Source organism: Aquarana catesbeiana, linkage group LG13, assembly GCF_042186555.1.
Source record: "Aquarana catesbeiana isolate 2022-GZ linkage group LG13, ASM4218655v1, whole genome shotgun sequence".
NCBI classification, from domain to species: domain Eukaryota; kingdom Metazoa; phylum Chordata; class Amphibia; order Anura; family Ranidae; genus Aquarana; species Aquarana catesbeiana.
Window position 1 is genome coordinate 1,239,515 of NC_133336.1, and position 15,282 is coordinate 1,254,796.

At 49.1% G+C, this 15,282-nt stretch overlaps 1 protein-coding gene across 4 annotated transcripts in view; it reads right to left on the reverse strand.

The window, feature by feature from the left end:
* Nucleotides 1-15,282, reverse strand: part of BEGAIN (brain enriched guanylate kinase associated) — a 239,830-nt gene that overhangs the window by 92,819 nt on the left and 131,729 nt on the right. For all 4 annotated transcript variants that reach the window (XM_073610033.1, XM_073610031.1, XM_073610034.1 and 1 more), the window contains 2 exons: nt 13,749-13,910; nt 6,845-6,911 (listed from right to left, as the gene is read on the reverse strand). In XM_073610033.1, the coding sequence (XP_073466134.1) occupies nt 6,845-6,911; nt 13,749-13,910 (229 nt within the window). The remainder of the gene's footprint in view (nt 1-6,844; nt 6,912-13,748; nt 13,911-15,282) is intronic.

Genomic DNA, 15,282 nt, shown 5'->3' on the forward strand with positions numbered 1-15,282 from the left:
CTGAATGAAAATAAAATAATTTATGGCGGCTGATAGGTTGTCTATACTGATAGGTTGTCTATACTGATAGGTTGTCTATACTGATAGCGTCTGCCGCGCCTGCAAACCGCCCCTAATAGGATAATTCTATACAAATAATACTATATATATCTATCAATAATCATATAGAAAGTATTAACATCTCATGAGTAGTTTGGTACCGATCTCACTGAGGTTATGGATCGGTCCTATACTGGGCATGGCTCGGTCCTATACTGGGCATGGCTCGGTCCTATACTGGGCATGGCTCGGTCCTATACTGGGCATGGCTCGGTCCTATACTGGGCATGGATCGGTCCTATACTGGGCATGGCTCGGTCCTATACTGGGCATGGCTCGGTCCTATACAGGGCATGGATTGGTCCTATACTGGGCATGGATTGGTCCTATACTGGGCATGGCTCGGTCCTATACTGGGCATGGATTGGTCCTATACTGGGCATGGCTCGGTCCTATACTGGGCATGGCTCGGTCCTATACTGGGCATGGCTCAGTCCTATACTAGGCATGGATTGGTCTTATACTGGGCATGGCTCGGTCCTATACTGGGCATGGCTCAGTCCTATACTAGGCATGGATTGGTCTTATACTGGGCATGGCTCGGTCTTATACTGGGCATGGCTCGGTCCTATACTGGGCATGGCTCGGTCCTATACTGGGCATGGATTGGTCCTATACCGGGCATGGATTGGTCCTATACCAGGCATGGATTGGTCCTATACTGGGCATGGATTGGTCCTATACTGGGCATGGATTGGTCCTATACTGGGCATGGCTCGGTCCTATACTGGGCATGGCTCGGTCTTATGCTGGGCATGGCTTGGTCCTATACTGGGCATGGCTCGGTCCTATACTGGGCATGGCTCGGTCCTATACTGGGCATGGATTGGTCCTATACTGGGCATGGCTCGGTCCTATACTGGGCATGGATTGGTCTTATACTGGGCATGGCTCGGTCTTATACTGGGCATGGCTCGGTCCTATACTGGGCATGGCTCGGTCCTATACTGGGCATGGATTGGTCCTATACCGGGCATGGATTGGTCCTATACCAGGCATGGATTGGTCCTATACCGGGCATGGATTGGTCCTATACTGGGCATGGATTGGTCTTATACTGGGCATGGCTCGGTCCTATACTGGGCATGGCTCGGTCTTATGCTGGGCATGGCTTGGTCCTATACTGGGCATGGCTCGGTCCTATACTGGGCATGGCTCGGTCCTATACTGGGCATGGATTGGTCCTATACTGGGCATGGCTCGGTCTTATACTGGGCATGGATTGGTCCTATACTGGGCATGGATTGGTCCTATACAGGGCATGGATTGGTCCTATACTGGGCATGGCTCGGTCCTATACTGGGCATGGATTGGTCCTATACCAGGCATGGCTCGGTCTTATACTGGGCATGGATTGGTCCTATACTGGGCATGGATTGGTCCTATACAGGGCATGGATTGGTTCTATACTGGGCATGGCTCGGTCCTATACTGGGCATGGATTGGTCCTATACCAGGCATGGCTCGGTCTTATACTGGGCATGGATTGGTCCTATACTGGGCATGGCTCGGTCTTATACTGGGCATGGCTCGGTCCTATACTGGGCATGGCTCGGTCTTATACTGGGCATGGATTGGTCCTATACTGGGCATGGCTCGGTCTTATACTGGGCATGGCTCGGTCCTATACTGGGCATGGATTGGTCCTATACCAGGCATGGATTGGTCCTATACTGGGCATGGATTGGTCCTATACCGGGCATGGATTGGTCCTATACTGGGCATGGCTCGGTCTTATACTGGGCATGGATTGGTCCTATACTGGGCATGGCTCGGTCTTATACTGGGCATGGATTGGTCCTATACTGGGCATGGATTGGTCCTATACAGGGCATGGATTGGTCCTATACAGGGCATGGCTCGGTCCTATACTGGGCATGGATTGGTCCTATACTGGGCATGGCTCGGTCCTATACTGGGCATGGCTTGGTCTTATACATGCTATGGGGGAGATTTACTTAAACTGGAGGGTGCAAAATCTGGTGCAGCTCTGCACAGAGACCAATCAGCTTCTAACTTCAGCTTGTTTGATGAAGGTTTGACAATAAAACCTGGAAGCTGATTGGTTTCTATGCAGAGCTCACCAGATTTTGCACCCTCCAGTTTTAGTAAATAAACTTGGCATGGTCCTATACAGTATGTGGCATGGTCCTGTACAGTATATGGCATGATGGTCCTATACAGTATATAGCATGGTCCTATACAGTATATAGCATGGTCCTATACAGTATATGGCATGGTCCTGTACAGTATATGGCATGATGGTCCTATACAGTATGTGGCATGGTCCTGTACAGTATATGGCATGATGGTCCTATACAGTATATAGCATGGTCCTATACAGTATATAGCATGGTCCTATACAGTATATGGCATGATGGTCCTATACAGTATATGGCATGGTCCTATACAGTATATAGCATGGTCCTATACAGTATATGGCATGGTCCTGTTCAGTATATGGCATGGTCCTATACAGTATATAGCATGGTCCTGTACAGTATATGGCATGGTCCTGTACAGTATATGGCATGATGGTCCTATACAGTATATGGCATGGTCCTATACAGTATATAGCATGGTCCTATACAGTATATGGCATGGTCCTGTTCAGTATATGGCATGGTCCTATACAGTATATAGCATGGTCCTATACAGTATATGGCATGGTCCTGTACAGTATATGGCATGATGGTCCTATACAGTATATGGCATGGTCCTGTACAGTATATGGCATGGTCCTATACAGTATATGGCATGATGGTCCTATACAGTATATGGCATGGTCCTATACAGTATATAGCATGGTCCTATACAGTATATGGCATGGTCCTGTTCAGTATATGGCATGGTCCTATACAGTATATAGCATGGTCCTATACAGTATATGGCATGGTCCTGTACAGTATATGGCATGATGGTCCTATACAGTATATGGCATGGTCCTGTACAGTATATGGCATGGTCCTATACAGTATATGGGATGATGATCCTATACAGTATATGGCATGGTCCTATACAGTATATGGTATGATGGTCCTATACAGTATATAGCATGGTCCTATACAGTATATGGGATGATGATCCTATACAGTATATGGCATGGTCCTATACAGTATATGGCATGGTCCTATACAGTATATGGTATGGTCCTGTACGATGGGAGGTATATAATTCTTATGCCCCATACACACGGTCGGACATTGATCGGACATTGATCAGACATTGATCGGACATTGCTCGGACATTCCGACAACAAAATCCTAGGATTTTTTCCGACGGATGTTGGCTCAAACTTGTCTTGCATACACACGGTCACACAAAGTTGTCGGAAAATCTGATCGTTCTAAACGCGGTGACGTAAAACACGAGCGTCGGGAGTATAAACGGGGCAGTGGCCAATAGCTTTCATCTCTTTATTTATTCTGAGCATGCGTGGCACTTTGTCCCTCGGATTTGTGTACACACGATCGGAATTTCCGACAACGGATTTTGTTGTCGGAAAATTTTATATCCTGCTCTCCAACTTTGTGTGTCAGAAAATCCGATGGAAAATGTGTGATGGAGCCCACACACGGTCGGAATTTCCGACAACAAGGTCCTATCACACATTTTCCGTCGGAAAATCCGACCGTGTGTACGGGGCATAAGAATCTACTGGGATGGTAATTGAATGGTATCACATTGCAGCATTGAGTACAATACAAATATGACAATCTTCCGTCAGCAGAAGGTGACTGAGGTTCTAACCCTTCCTTACTATCCAAAGCGAAAACATGACGGATGATGGAATGGAAGACGAAGAGCGGCTCAAAGACAATATAACAGAAGGAAAAGAGATTGCAAGCCGCAATCAGGAGATGAGAAGGTGGCAGACCGATCCCTCAGAAGAAGATTCGGAGCTTCCGGGGTGTTCTGACCGAATCCTCAGCCAGGAAGACGTCTCACATCTTCACTTTGATACCTTCATCACTCCGAGCCAAATCCCAGAATGAAGAAGAAGGAGCCGGACGGGTTCCCTTTGATCTCCTTCTGTACAGCGAGGAGATGGAAAGTGAAGGAACATCGTGTGCCAGATCAATGCCAGGACTGCCGAAATAACAATCCTGTATACAAGATAAATACAACTCAGCCTCCGTATGTAGACCGGTCAGGGGTCCGTATACTGTGGGGGATGGGAGAACTATATATATATATATATATATATATATATATATATATATATACACATACAGTATCTGACAAAAGTAAGTACACCCCCCAGTCACATTTGTGTAAATCTTTTCTTCTCTCTTTTCATGTGACAACACTGAAGAAATGACACTTGTCTACAATGTAAAGTAGTGAGTGTACAGCTTGTATAACAGTGTAAATTTACTGTCCCCTCAAAATAACTCAACACACAGCCATTAATGTCTAAACCGCTGGCAACAAAAGTCAGTACACCCCTAAGAAAAAAAAAATCTCCAAATTGGGCCCAATTAGCCATTTTCCCTCCCCGGTGTCATGTGACTCGTTAGTGTTACAAGGTCTCAGGTGTGAATGGGGAGCAGGTGTGTTAAATTTGGTGTTATCGCTCTCACTCTCTCATACTGGTCACTGGAAGTACAACATGGCACCTCATGGCAAAGAACTCTCTGAGGATCTGAAAAAAAGAATAGTTTCTCTATATAAAGATGATCTAGGCTATAAGAAGATTGCCAAGACCCTGAAACTGATCTGCAGCACGGTGGCCAAGACCATACAGCGGTATAACAGGACAGGTTCCACTCAGAACAGGCCTCGCCATGGTCCACCAAAGAAGTTGAGGTCACGTGCTCAGCGTCATATCCAGAGGTTGTCTTTGGGAAATAGACGTATGAGTGCTGCCAGCATTGCTGCAGAGGTTGTAGGGGTGGGGGGTCAGCCTGTCAGTGCTCAGACCACACGCCGCACACTGCATCAAATTAGTCTGCATGGCTGTCATCCCAGAAGGAAGCCTCGTCTAAAGATGATACACAAGAAAGTCTGCAAACAGTTTGCTGAAGACAAGCAGACTAAGGACATGGATTACTGGAACCATGTCCTGTGGTCTGATGAGAGCAAGATAAACTTATTTGGTTCAGATGGTGACAAGCGTGTGTGGGGGCAACCAGGTGAGGAGGACAAAGACAAGTGTGTCTTGTCTACAGTCAAGCATGGTGGTGGGAGTGTCATGATCTGGGGCTGCATGAGTGCTGCCGGCACTGGGGAGCTACAGATCATTGAGGGGACCATGAATGCCAACATGTACTGTGATATACTGAAGCAGAACATGATCCCCTCCCTTCAGAGACTGGACCGCAGGGCGGTATTCCAACATGATAACCACCCCAAACACACCTCCAAGACCACCACTGCCTTGCTAAAGAAGCTGAGGGTAAAGGTGATGGACTGGCCAAGCATGTCTCCAGACCTAAACCCTATTGATCATCTGTGGGACATCCTCAAACAGAAGGTGGAGGAGCGCAAGGTCTCTAACATCCACCAGCTCTGTGATGTCATCATGGAGGAGGGGAAGAGGACTCCAGTGACAACCTGTGAAGCTCTGGTGACCTCCATGTCCAAGAGGGTTAAGGCAGTGCTGGAAAATAATGGTGCCCACACAAATTATTGACACTTTGGGCCCAATTTGGAGATTTTCACTTAGGGGTGTACTGACTTTTGTTGCCAGCGGTTTAGACATTAAATCTGCAATTTTTTTTTTTAAATTCAGCAGCTACAAACTTTTAATAAGGACACTTATCTGTCCAGCGAGCATGGGATGTTGGCCCCCCGAGGCCGATCTGTCCATCGGATGCTGGCGCCTCCATCCTAATGAGGGGAAACAGGCAGTGGAGCCTTGCGGCTCTACTGCCAGTTTCCTACTGCGCATGTTCGAGTCGCACGGCGCTTTGTGAATGGCCCCGTTGTTTTTTGGGACACACACATGTCCCAGAATGCAACGGGGCTGCTCGTCGAAGAGGAGGAAGCTCCGCGGAATAGGAAGAGGCAGATTAGGAAGACTGCGTAGCAATAGGGGTTTCAGGCAAGTTAAATTTTTTTTTTTTTCAAATGTTTTTTTTAAAATTTTTTTAAGAATATGAATGCACTTTTTTTATTTTAGGGTGGCCTTCCGCTTTAAGGGCCTTGTCTTGAGTTATTTTGAGGGGACAGTAAATTTACACTGTTATACAAGCTGTACACTCACTACTTTACATTGTAGACAAGTGTCATTTCTTCAGTGTTGTCACATGAAAAGATAGAAGAAAAGATTTACACAAATGTCACTGAGGGGTGTACTTACTTTTGTCACATACTGTATTTATATGTATTGCTGCACATTGAAGGGCGTGTTCTCTGGGGTGAGCTGCACATGTCCGGCATGTCTGTGTTCCTCTCTCATTCATCAGGCCTGCAGATTTATTTCACTTGTATATTTAGCGGTTTGCCTGGAGTTCATCTAGTGGACCGGTTGGCTCAGATATATATACAGGGGCTGCATCTGACTTATGTGCAGGCTCTGTGCTGTCAGCCGTACCCTGACCCAGAACAAGCTCAGACTTTGCTGTCTTCATGCTTGTTCCAGGTCAGTGACAGCCCCGGAACCGGCACCAGTGAAAACAAGTCAGCCCCAGAATCGTGTCCCGATCGCTTTTATTTTATCTCAAAAAAATCAAATGCAGTAAAAATATTCAAAATATTAAAAATGCAGCAACAGCATTAAATCCATAGAAGGTTCTCTCACCATCCGGTGCAGCTTCTCCTCCAGCTCCTGATTTATTCTCTGCAGGGACATGTAATTGGTTTGTATTCTGAAAAGAAAAAATACAAAAAAAAAGAAAAAAGAAAATCGATCAGAAATAACAACTTCCATTTTTTATTTAAAGTGATCATGTCAGCCATTTTTAAATGTTTAATATGCGCCGCTGTTATCTGTGTTACCCCCCCCCCCCCCCCCCCCCCGTGCTCCTCTCTGATCTGGTTTCACATTGTCATGAACGGATTGATTTCCCTGATGTTGTGGCTAAGCCCCGCCCCTGGCGACAAGCTGTGCCCACCCAAGTCGCGGTGTCAGTAAAGCCACGGCTGAGCTGATATAAATGTCCCGCCGAATCTCTGTTGACAAACCTGCTTTAGATGATGAATATTCATTGCGGCACGGTGAAATCTTTCTGGCGGGGTTACGGCAGCGATACTTCTCGCTGGTTCCTTAATGAGTTCTTCTGTCCACCAATTATTCTAAATGCCGCAGAAACAATGAATCACAGACGGGCCTGTCAGCTCGGAAAAATTCCGCCAGACGGGGATCATTAAGGTCCAGGCAGCCTGGGACAGATAATAAACGCGGATTCTGCGACAGATGATGAGGGGCGCCGGGCGATCGTAAACATCGCACTCTGATTTGCACTTTTATCAGCGGCTTAATGTCACATGGGGATAAAATACAGCAAATTACTGTACATGCTAAGGAGCTCAGCTCTGTCCTATACACAGGAGGGTGACATCCCATAATATACTATACAGGGGACTACATCCCATAATATACTATACAGGGGGCTACATCCCATAATATACTATACAGGGGGCTACATCCCATAATATACTATACAGGGGACTACATCCCATAATATACTATACAGGGGGCTACATCCCATAATATACTATACCGAGGACTACATCCCATAATATACCGGGGACTACATCCCATAATATACTATACCGAGGACTACATCCCATAATATACTGGGGACTACATCCCATAATATACTGGGGACTACATCCCATAATATACTATACCGAGGACTACATCCCATAATATACTATACAGGGGGCTACATCCCATAATATACTATACCGAGGACTACATCCCATAATATACCGGGGACTACATCCCATAATATACTATACCGAGGACTACATCCCATAATATACTGGGGACTACATCCCATAATATACCGGGGACTACATCCCATAATATACCGGGGACTACATCCCATAATATACAGGGGACTACATCCCATAATATACTATACCGAGGACTACATCCCATAATATACAGGGGACTACATCCCATAATATACCGGGGGCTACATCCCATAATATACCGGGGACTACATCCCATAATATACAGGGGACTACATCCCATAATATACTATACCGAGGACTACATCCCATAATATACTGGGGACTACATCCATAATATACCGGGGACTACATCCCATAATATACCGGGGACTACATCCCATAATATACAGGGGACTACATCCATAATATACTATACCGAGGACTACATCCCATAATATACAGGGGACTACATCCCATAATATACTGGGGACTACATCCCATAATATACCAGGGACTACATCCCATAATATACCGGGGACTACATCCCATAATATATGGGGACTACATCCCATAATATACTATACCAGGGACTACATCCCATAATATACCGGGAACTACATCCCATAATATACTATACCGAGGACTACATCCCATAATACACCGGTGACTACATCCCATATATACCGAGGACTACATCCCATAATATACCGAGGACTACATCCCATAATATACCGAGGACTACATCCCATAATATACTATACCGAGGACTACATCCCATAATATACTATACCGGGGACTACATCCCATAATATACAGAGGACTACATCCCATAATATACTATACCGAGGACTACATCCCATAATATACCGGGGACTACATCCCATAATATACTATACCGAGGACTACATCCCATAATATACTATACCGAGGACTACATCCCATAATATACCGAGGACTACATCCATAATATACTATACCGAGGACTACATCCCATAATATACTATACCGAGGACTACAATGTATCCAAACTGTCCTATACTATCACACCTGTATCTCCTCCAATGATCACACCTGTATCTCCTCCAATGATCACACCTGTACCTCCTCCAATGATCACACCTGTACTTCCTCCAATGATCACACCTGTATCTCCTCCAATGATCACACCTGTATCTCCTCCAATGATCACACCTGTATCTTCTCCAATGATCACACCTGTACTCATCCAATGATCACACCTGTACCTCCTCAATGATCACACCTGTATCTCCTCCAATGATCACACCTGTACCTCCTCCAATGATCACACCTGTATCTCCTCCAATGATCACACCTGTACTTCCTCCAATGATCACACCTGTATCTCCTCCAATGATCACACCTGTACCTCATCCAATGATCACACCTGTACTTCCTCCAATGATCAAACCTGTATCTCCTCCAATGATCACACCTGTACCTCCTCCAATGATCACACCTGTATCTCTCCAATGATCACACCTGTACCTCCTCCAATGATCACACCTGTATCTCCTCCAGTGATCACACCTGTACTTCCTCCAATGATCACACCTCTATCTCCTCCAGTGATCACACTTGTACTTCCTCCAATGATCACACCTCTATCTCCTCCAATGATCACACCTGTACCTCATCAATGATCACACCTGTACCTCATCCAATGATCACACCTGTACTTCCTCCAATGATCACACCTGTATCTCCTCCAATGATCACACCTGTACCTCATCCAATGATCACACCTGTACCTCCTCCAATGATCACACCTGTATCTCCTCCAATGATCACACCTGTACTCCTCCAATGATCACACCTGTATCTCCTCCAATGATCACACCTGTACTCCTCCAATGATCACACCTGTATCTCCTCCAATGATCACACCTGTACCTCCTCCAATGATCACACCTGTATCTTCTCCAATGATCACACCTGTATCTCCTCCAATGATCACACCTGTACCTCTCCAATGATCACACCTGTATCTCCTCCATGATCACACCCGTACCTCCTCCAATGATCACACCTGTATCTCCTCCAATGATCACACTGTACTTCCTCCAATGATCACACCTGTACCTCCTCCAATGATCACACCTGTACCTCCTCCAATGATCACACCTGTATCTCCTCCAATGATCACACCTGTACCTCCTCCAATGATCACACCTGTATCTCCTCCAATGATCACACCTGTACCTCCTCCAATGATCACACCTGTACTTACTCCAATGATCACACCTGTACTTCCTCCAATGATCACACCTCTATCTCCTCCAATGATCACACCTGTACCTCCTCCAATGATCACACCTGTACCTCCTCCAATGATCACACCTGTACTTCCTCCAATGATCACACCTGTACTTCCTCCAATGATCACACCTCTATCTCCTCCAATGATCACACCTGTACCTCCTCCAATGATCACACCTGTACCTCCTCCAATGATCACACCTGTATCTCCTCAATGATCACACCTGTACCTCCTCCAATGATCACACCTGTATCTCCTCCAATGATCACACCTGTATCTCCTCCAATGATCACACCTGTACTTCCTCCAATGATCACACCTGTATCTCCTCCAATGATCACACCTGTACCTCCTCCAATGATCACACCTGTATCTCCTCCAATGATCACACCTGTACTTCCTCCAATGATCACACCTGTACCTCCTCCAATGATTACACCTGTACCTCCTCCAATGATCACACTCGTACCTCCTCCAATGATCACACCCGTATCTCCTCCAATGATCACACCTGTACTTCCTCCAATGATCACACCTGTATCTCCTCCAATGATCACACCTGTATCTCCTCCAATGATCACACCTGTATCTCCTCCAATGATCACACCTGTACTCCTCCAATGATCACACCTGTATCTCCTCCAATGATCACACCTGTATCTCCTCCAATGATCACACCTGTATCTCCTCCAATGATCACACCTGTATCTCCTCCAATGATCACACCTGTACCTCCTCCAATGATCACACCTGTATCTCCTCCAATGATCACACCTGTACCTCCTCCAATGATCACACCTGTACCTCCTCCAATGATCACACCTGTACCTCCTCCAATGATCACACCTGTACCTCCTCCAATGATCACACCTGTATCTCCAGTGATCACACCTGTATCTCCTCCAATGATCACACCTGTATCTCCAGTGATCACACCTGTATCTCCTCCAATGATCACACCTGTACCTCATCCAATGATCACACCTGTACCTCATCCAATGATCACACCTGTACTTCCTCCAATGATCACACCTCTATCTCCTCCAATGATCACACCTGTATCTCCTCCTCTGTGTCCCAATAGTGCCACGTCAGTGCCCAGCAATGCCCCTTCAGTACCACATCTGCTTTACAGTGCCACTAAAGTGCCCAATAAGTGCTCACGTCACGAGTGCCACCTTGTCAGTGGATCCTCATCAGCGCCGTCAGTGCCGTAAAAAATGCATAGAAAAATGCGTTTACATTTTCTTTCCACATTTTCCAAAAACGTGTGGAAAAAAATGACATGTTCAAAAGACTCATTATGCCTCATAGAATATATAGGTTGGGGTATATGGTTTCCAATATGGGGTCATTTTTGAGGTGTTTCCATTGTCCTGGTGCTCAGGAAATGAGATGTGTAATTTATGACCCTAGAACCCCCTGAAGGTGCTCCCTGCATGTTGGGCCTCTATGTGGCCAGACTGTGTGAAGGTCTCACACCTGTGGTATCGCCGTACTCAGGAGGAGCAGCAGAATGTATTTTGGGGTGTAATTTGTGGTATGCATACGCTGTGTGTGAGAGATAACCTGATAATATGACAACTTTGTGAAGAAAAAAAAAATCTTCATTTTGCAAAGAATTGTGGGGAAAAAAATAAAAACTTCAAAAAACTCGCCATGCCTCTTACTAAATACCTTGGAATGTCTACTTTTGAAAAAGGGGGAGATTTGGGGGGTATTTGTACTTTCCTGGCTTGTTCGGGTCTCAAGAAATGAGATCGGCCGTCAGTACATCAGGATTGATCGATTCTCAGTGATTGGCATAGATTGTGGACTCGATAACTTTCACAAAGACCAAATAATTTACCCCGATTGGGGTTATTTTTACCAAAGATATGGAGCAGAATACATCTTGGCCAAAATTTATGAAGAAAAATTATGAATTTGCAAAATTTTTTAATAGAAACGAAGAAAAATGCATTTTTTTAACAAAGTTTTCAATCTTTTTCTATTTATAGTACAAAAAATTTGCCCCCCCCCACGAGCAAAAGAAAGTTCTATTTATGTGAAAAAAAGGACAAAAATGTTCCATGTGTACAATGTCACATGACTGAGTAATTGTCATTCAAAATGTGAGAGCACTGAAAGCTGAGAATTGGCCTGATTAGAAAGGGGGAGGGGAGTGCCCGGTGGGTAAGTGGTCGGGAAGGGGGAGGGGAGTGCCCGTGGGTAAGTGGTCAGGAAGGGGAAGCGGAGTGCCCGGTGGGTAAGTGGTCAGGAAGGGGGAGGGGAGTGCCTGGTGGGTAAGTGGTCAGGAAGGGGGGGGGAGTGCCTGGTGGGTAAGTTGTCAGGAAGGGGAGTGCCCGGTAGGTAAGTGGTTAGGAAGGGGGAGGGGAGTGCCGGTGGGCAAGTGGTCAGGAAGGGGGAGGGGAGTGCCCGGTGGGTAAGTGGTCGGGAAGGGGGAGGGGAGTGGCCGGTGGGTAAGTGGTCAGGAAGGGGAGTGCCCGGTGGGTAAGTGGTCAGGAAGGGGAGTGCCCGGTAGGTAAGTGGTTAGGAAGGGGGAGGGGAGTGCCCGGTGGGTAAGTGGTCAGGAAGGGGGAGGGGAGTGCCCGGTAGGTAAGTGGTCGGAAGGGGGAGGGGAGTGGCTGGTGGGTAAGTGGTCAGGAAGGGGAGTGCCCGGTGGGTAAGTGGTCGGGAAGGGGGAGGGGAGTGCCCGGTGGGTAAGTGGTCAGGAAGGGGGAGGGGAGTGCCCGGTGGGTAAGTGGTCGGGAACGGGGAGGGGAGTGCCCAGTGGGTAAGTGGTCAGGAAGGGGGAGGGGAGTGCCCGGTGGGTAAGTGGTCAGGAAGGGGAGTGCCCGGTGGGTAAGTGGTCGGGAAGGGGGAGTGCCTGGTGGGTAAGTGGTTGGGAAGGACGAGGGGAGTGCCCGGTGGGTAAGTGGTCAGGAAGGGGAAGGGGAGTGCCCGGTGGGTAAGTGGTCAGGAAGGGGGAGGGGAGTGGCCGGTGGGTAAGTGGTCAGGAAGGGGGAGGGGAGTGCCCGGTGGGTAAGTGGTCAGGAAGGGGGAGGGGGGTGCCCGGTGGGTAAGTAGTCGGGAAGGGGAGTGCCCGGTGGGTAAGTGGTCAGGAAGGGGGAGGGGAGTGCCCGGTGGGTAAGTGGTCAGGAAGGGGGAGGGGAGTGCCCGGTGGGTAAGTGGTCAGGAAGGGGGAGTGGCCGGTGGGTAAGTGGTCGGGAAGGGGGAGGGGAGTGCCTGGTGGGTAAGTGGTCAGGAAGGGGGAGGGGAGTGCCCGGTGGGTAAGTGGTCGGGAAGGGGGAGGGGAGTGCCCGGTGGGTAAGTGGTCAGGAAGGGGGAGGGGAGTGCCCGGTGGGTAAGTGGTCAGGAAGGGGGAGGGGGGTGCCCGGTGGGTAAGTGGTCAGGAAGGGGGAGGGGAGTGCCTGGTGGGTAAGTGGTCAGGAAGGGGGAGTGGCCGGTGGGTAAGTGGTCTGTCTGTCTCTGGGGGTTTCAGACTCCGCCCACACAGAAGGGCGCGGTAGGTTGGTGGACTGACCTGCGCAGCTTCTCGGTGACTTTCTCCAGCTCCTCCTGCGCCCTCCTCAGCTCCGTCTCCAGATATTGGCGGGTGGAATCAAATTCGCTCTCCATCATCTCCAGCTTGTGCGTCGTGTAGGACAAACGTTTCTGCACTTCCTCCTTCTGGTCCTGCAAACTGCTGAAAAGAGAAATTCCAAGAAATGGGATTATCAGCGAATGGCTCGGCACAAGACGATCGCTGCCCGACGCTCGCTGCGCCCCCCCCCCCCCCCGCCATGCACAACGCTCATTAACTATTCATTCCTTCCTCGCCTTTAATTGGCACGACGCAGACTTACTTCAGAGAAAATTCCTCCCCACCCCCCCTCCTCCTTCATATCTGCAGTCGGGGGATGGTGGATGGGATTTGTGCCCCATTTGTGTCACATTAGCGGGAGATTAGTGACGGGCAGATCTGATTGGGTGGGATTGACCGGCACTTCCTGCAAACATCTAAAAATCTGCAAACTTTAATGTGAACCCCACTGAAGTCAATGGGAGGCAAATCCTGAAAGGATTGTGGGGGAGGGGCACTTCCAGGGGAGACATGGAGGGGGGCACTGCCAGGGGAGACATGGAGGAGGGGCACTGCCAGGGGAGACATGGAGGAGGGCACTGCCAGGGGAGACATGGAGGGGGGCACTGCCAGGGGAGACATGGAGGAGGGGCACTGCCAGGGGAGACATGGGGGGCACTGCCAGGGGAGACATGGAGGGGGGGCACTGCCAGGGGAGACATGGGGGGCACTGCCAGGGGAGACATGGGGAGGGGCACTGCCAGGGGAGACATGGAGGGGGGCACTGCCAGGGGAGACATGGAGGGGGGGCACTGCCAGGGGAGACATGGGGGGCACTGCCAGGGGAGACATGGGGAGGGGCACTGCCAGGGGAGACATGGAGGGGGGCACTGCCAGGGGAGACATGGGGGGCACTGCCAGGGGAGACATGGGGGAGGGGCACTGCCAGGGGAGACATGGAGGAGGGGCACTGCCAGGGGAGACATGGAGGAGGGCCACTGCCAGGGGAGACATGGGGGAGGGGCACTGCCAGGGGAGACATGGAGGAGGGGCACTGCCAGGGGAGACATGGAGGGGGGCACTGCCAGGGGAGACATGGAGGAGGGGCACTGCCAGGGGAGACATGGAGGGGGGGCACTGCCAGGGGAGACATGGGGGGCACTGCCAGAGGAGACATGGGGAGTGGTACTGCCAGGGGAGACATGGAGGGGGGCACTGCCAGGGGAGACATGGGGAGGGGCACTGCCAGGGGAGACATGGAGGGGGGCACTGCCAGGGGAGACATGGGGGGCACTGCCAGGGGAGACATGGGGGAGGGGCACTGCCAGGGGAGACATGGGGAGGGGCACTGCCAGGGGAGACATGGAGGGGGGCACTGCCAGGGGAGACATGGGGGGCACTGCCAGGGGAGACATGGAGGAGGGGCACTGCCAGGGGAGACATGGAGGAGGGCCACTGCCAGGGGAGACATGGGGGAGGGGCACTGCAAGGGGAG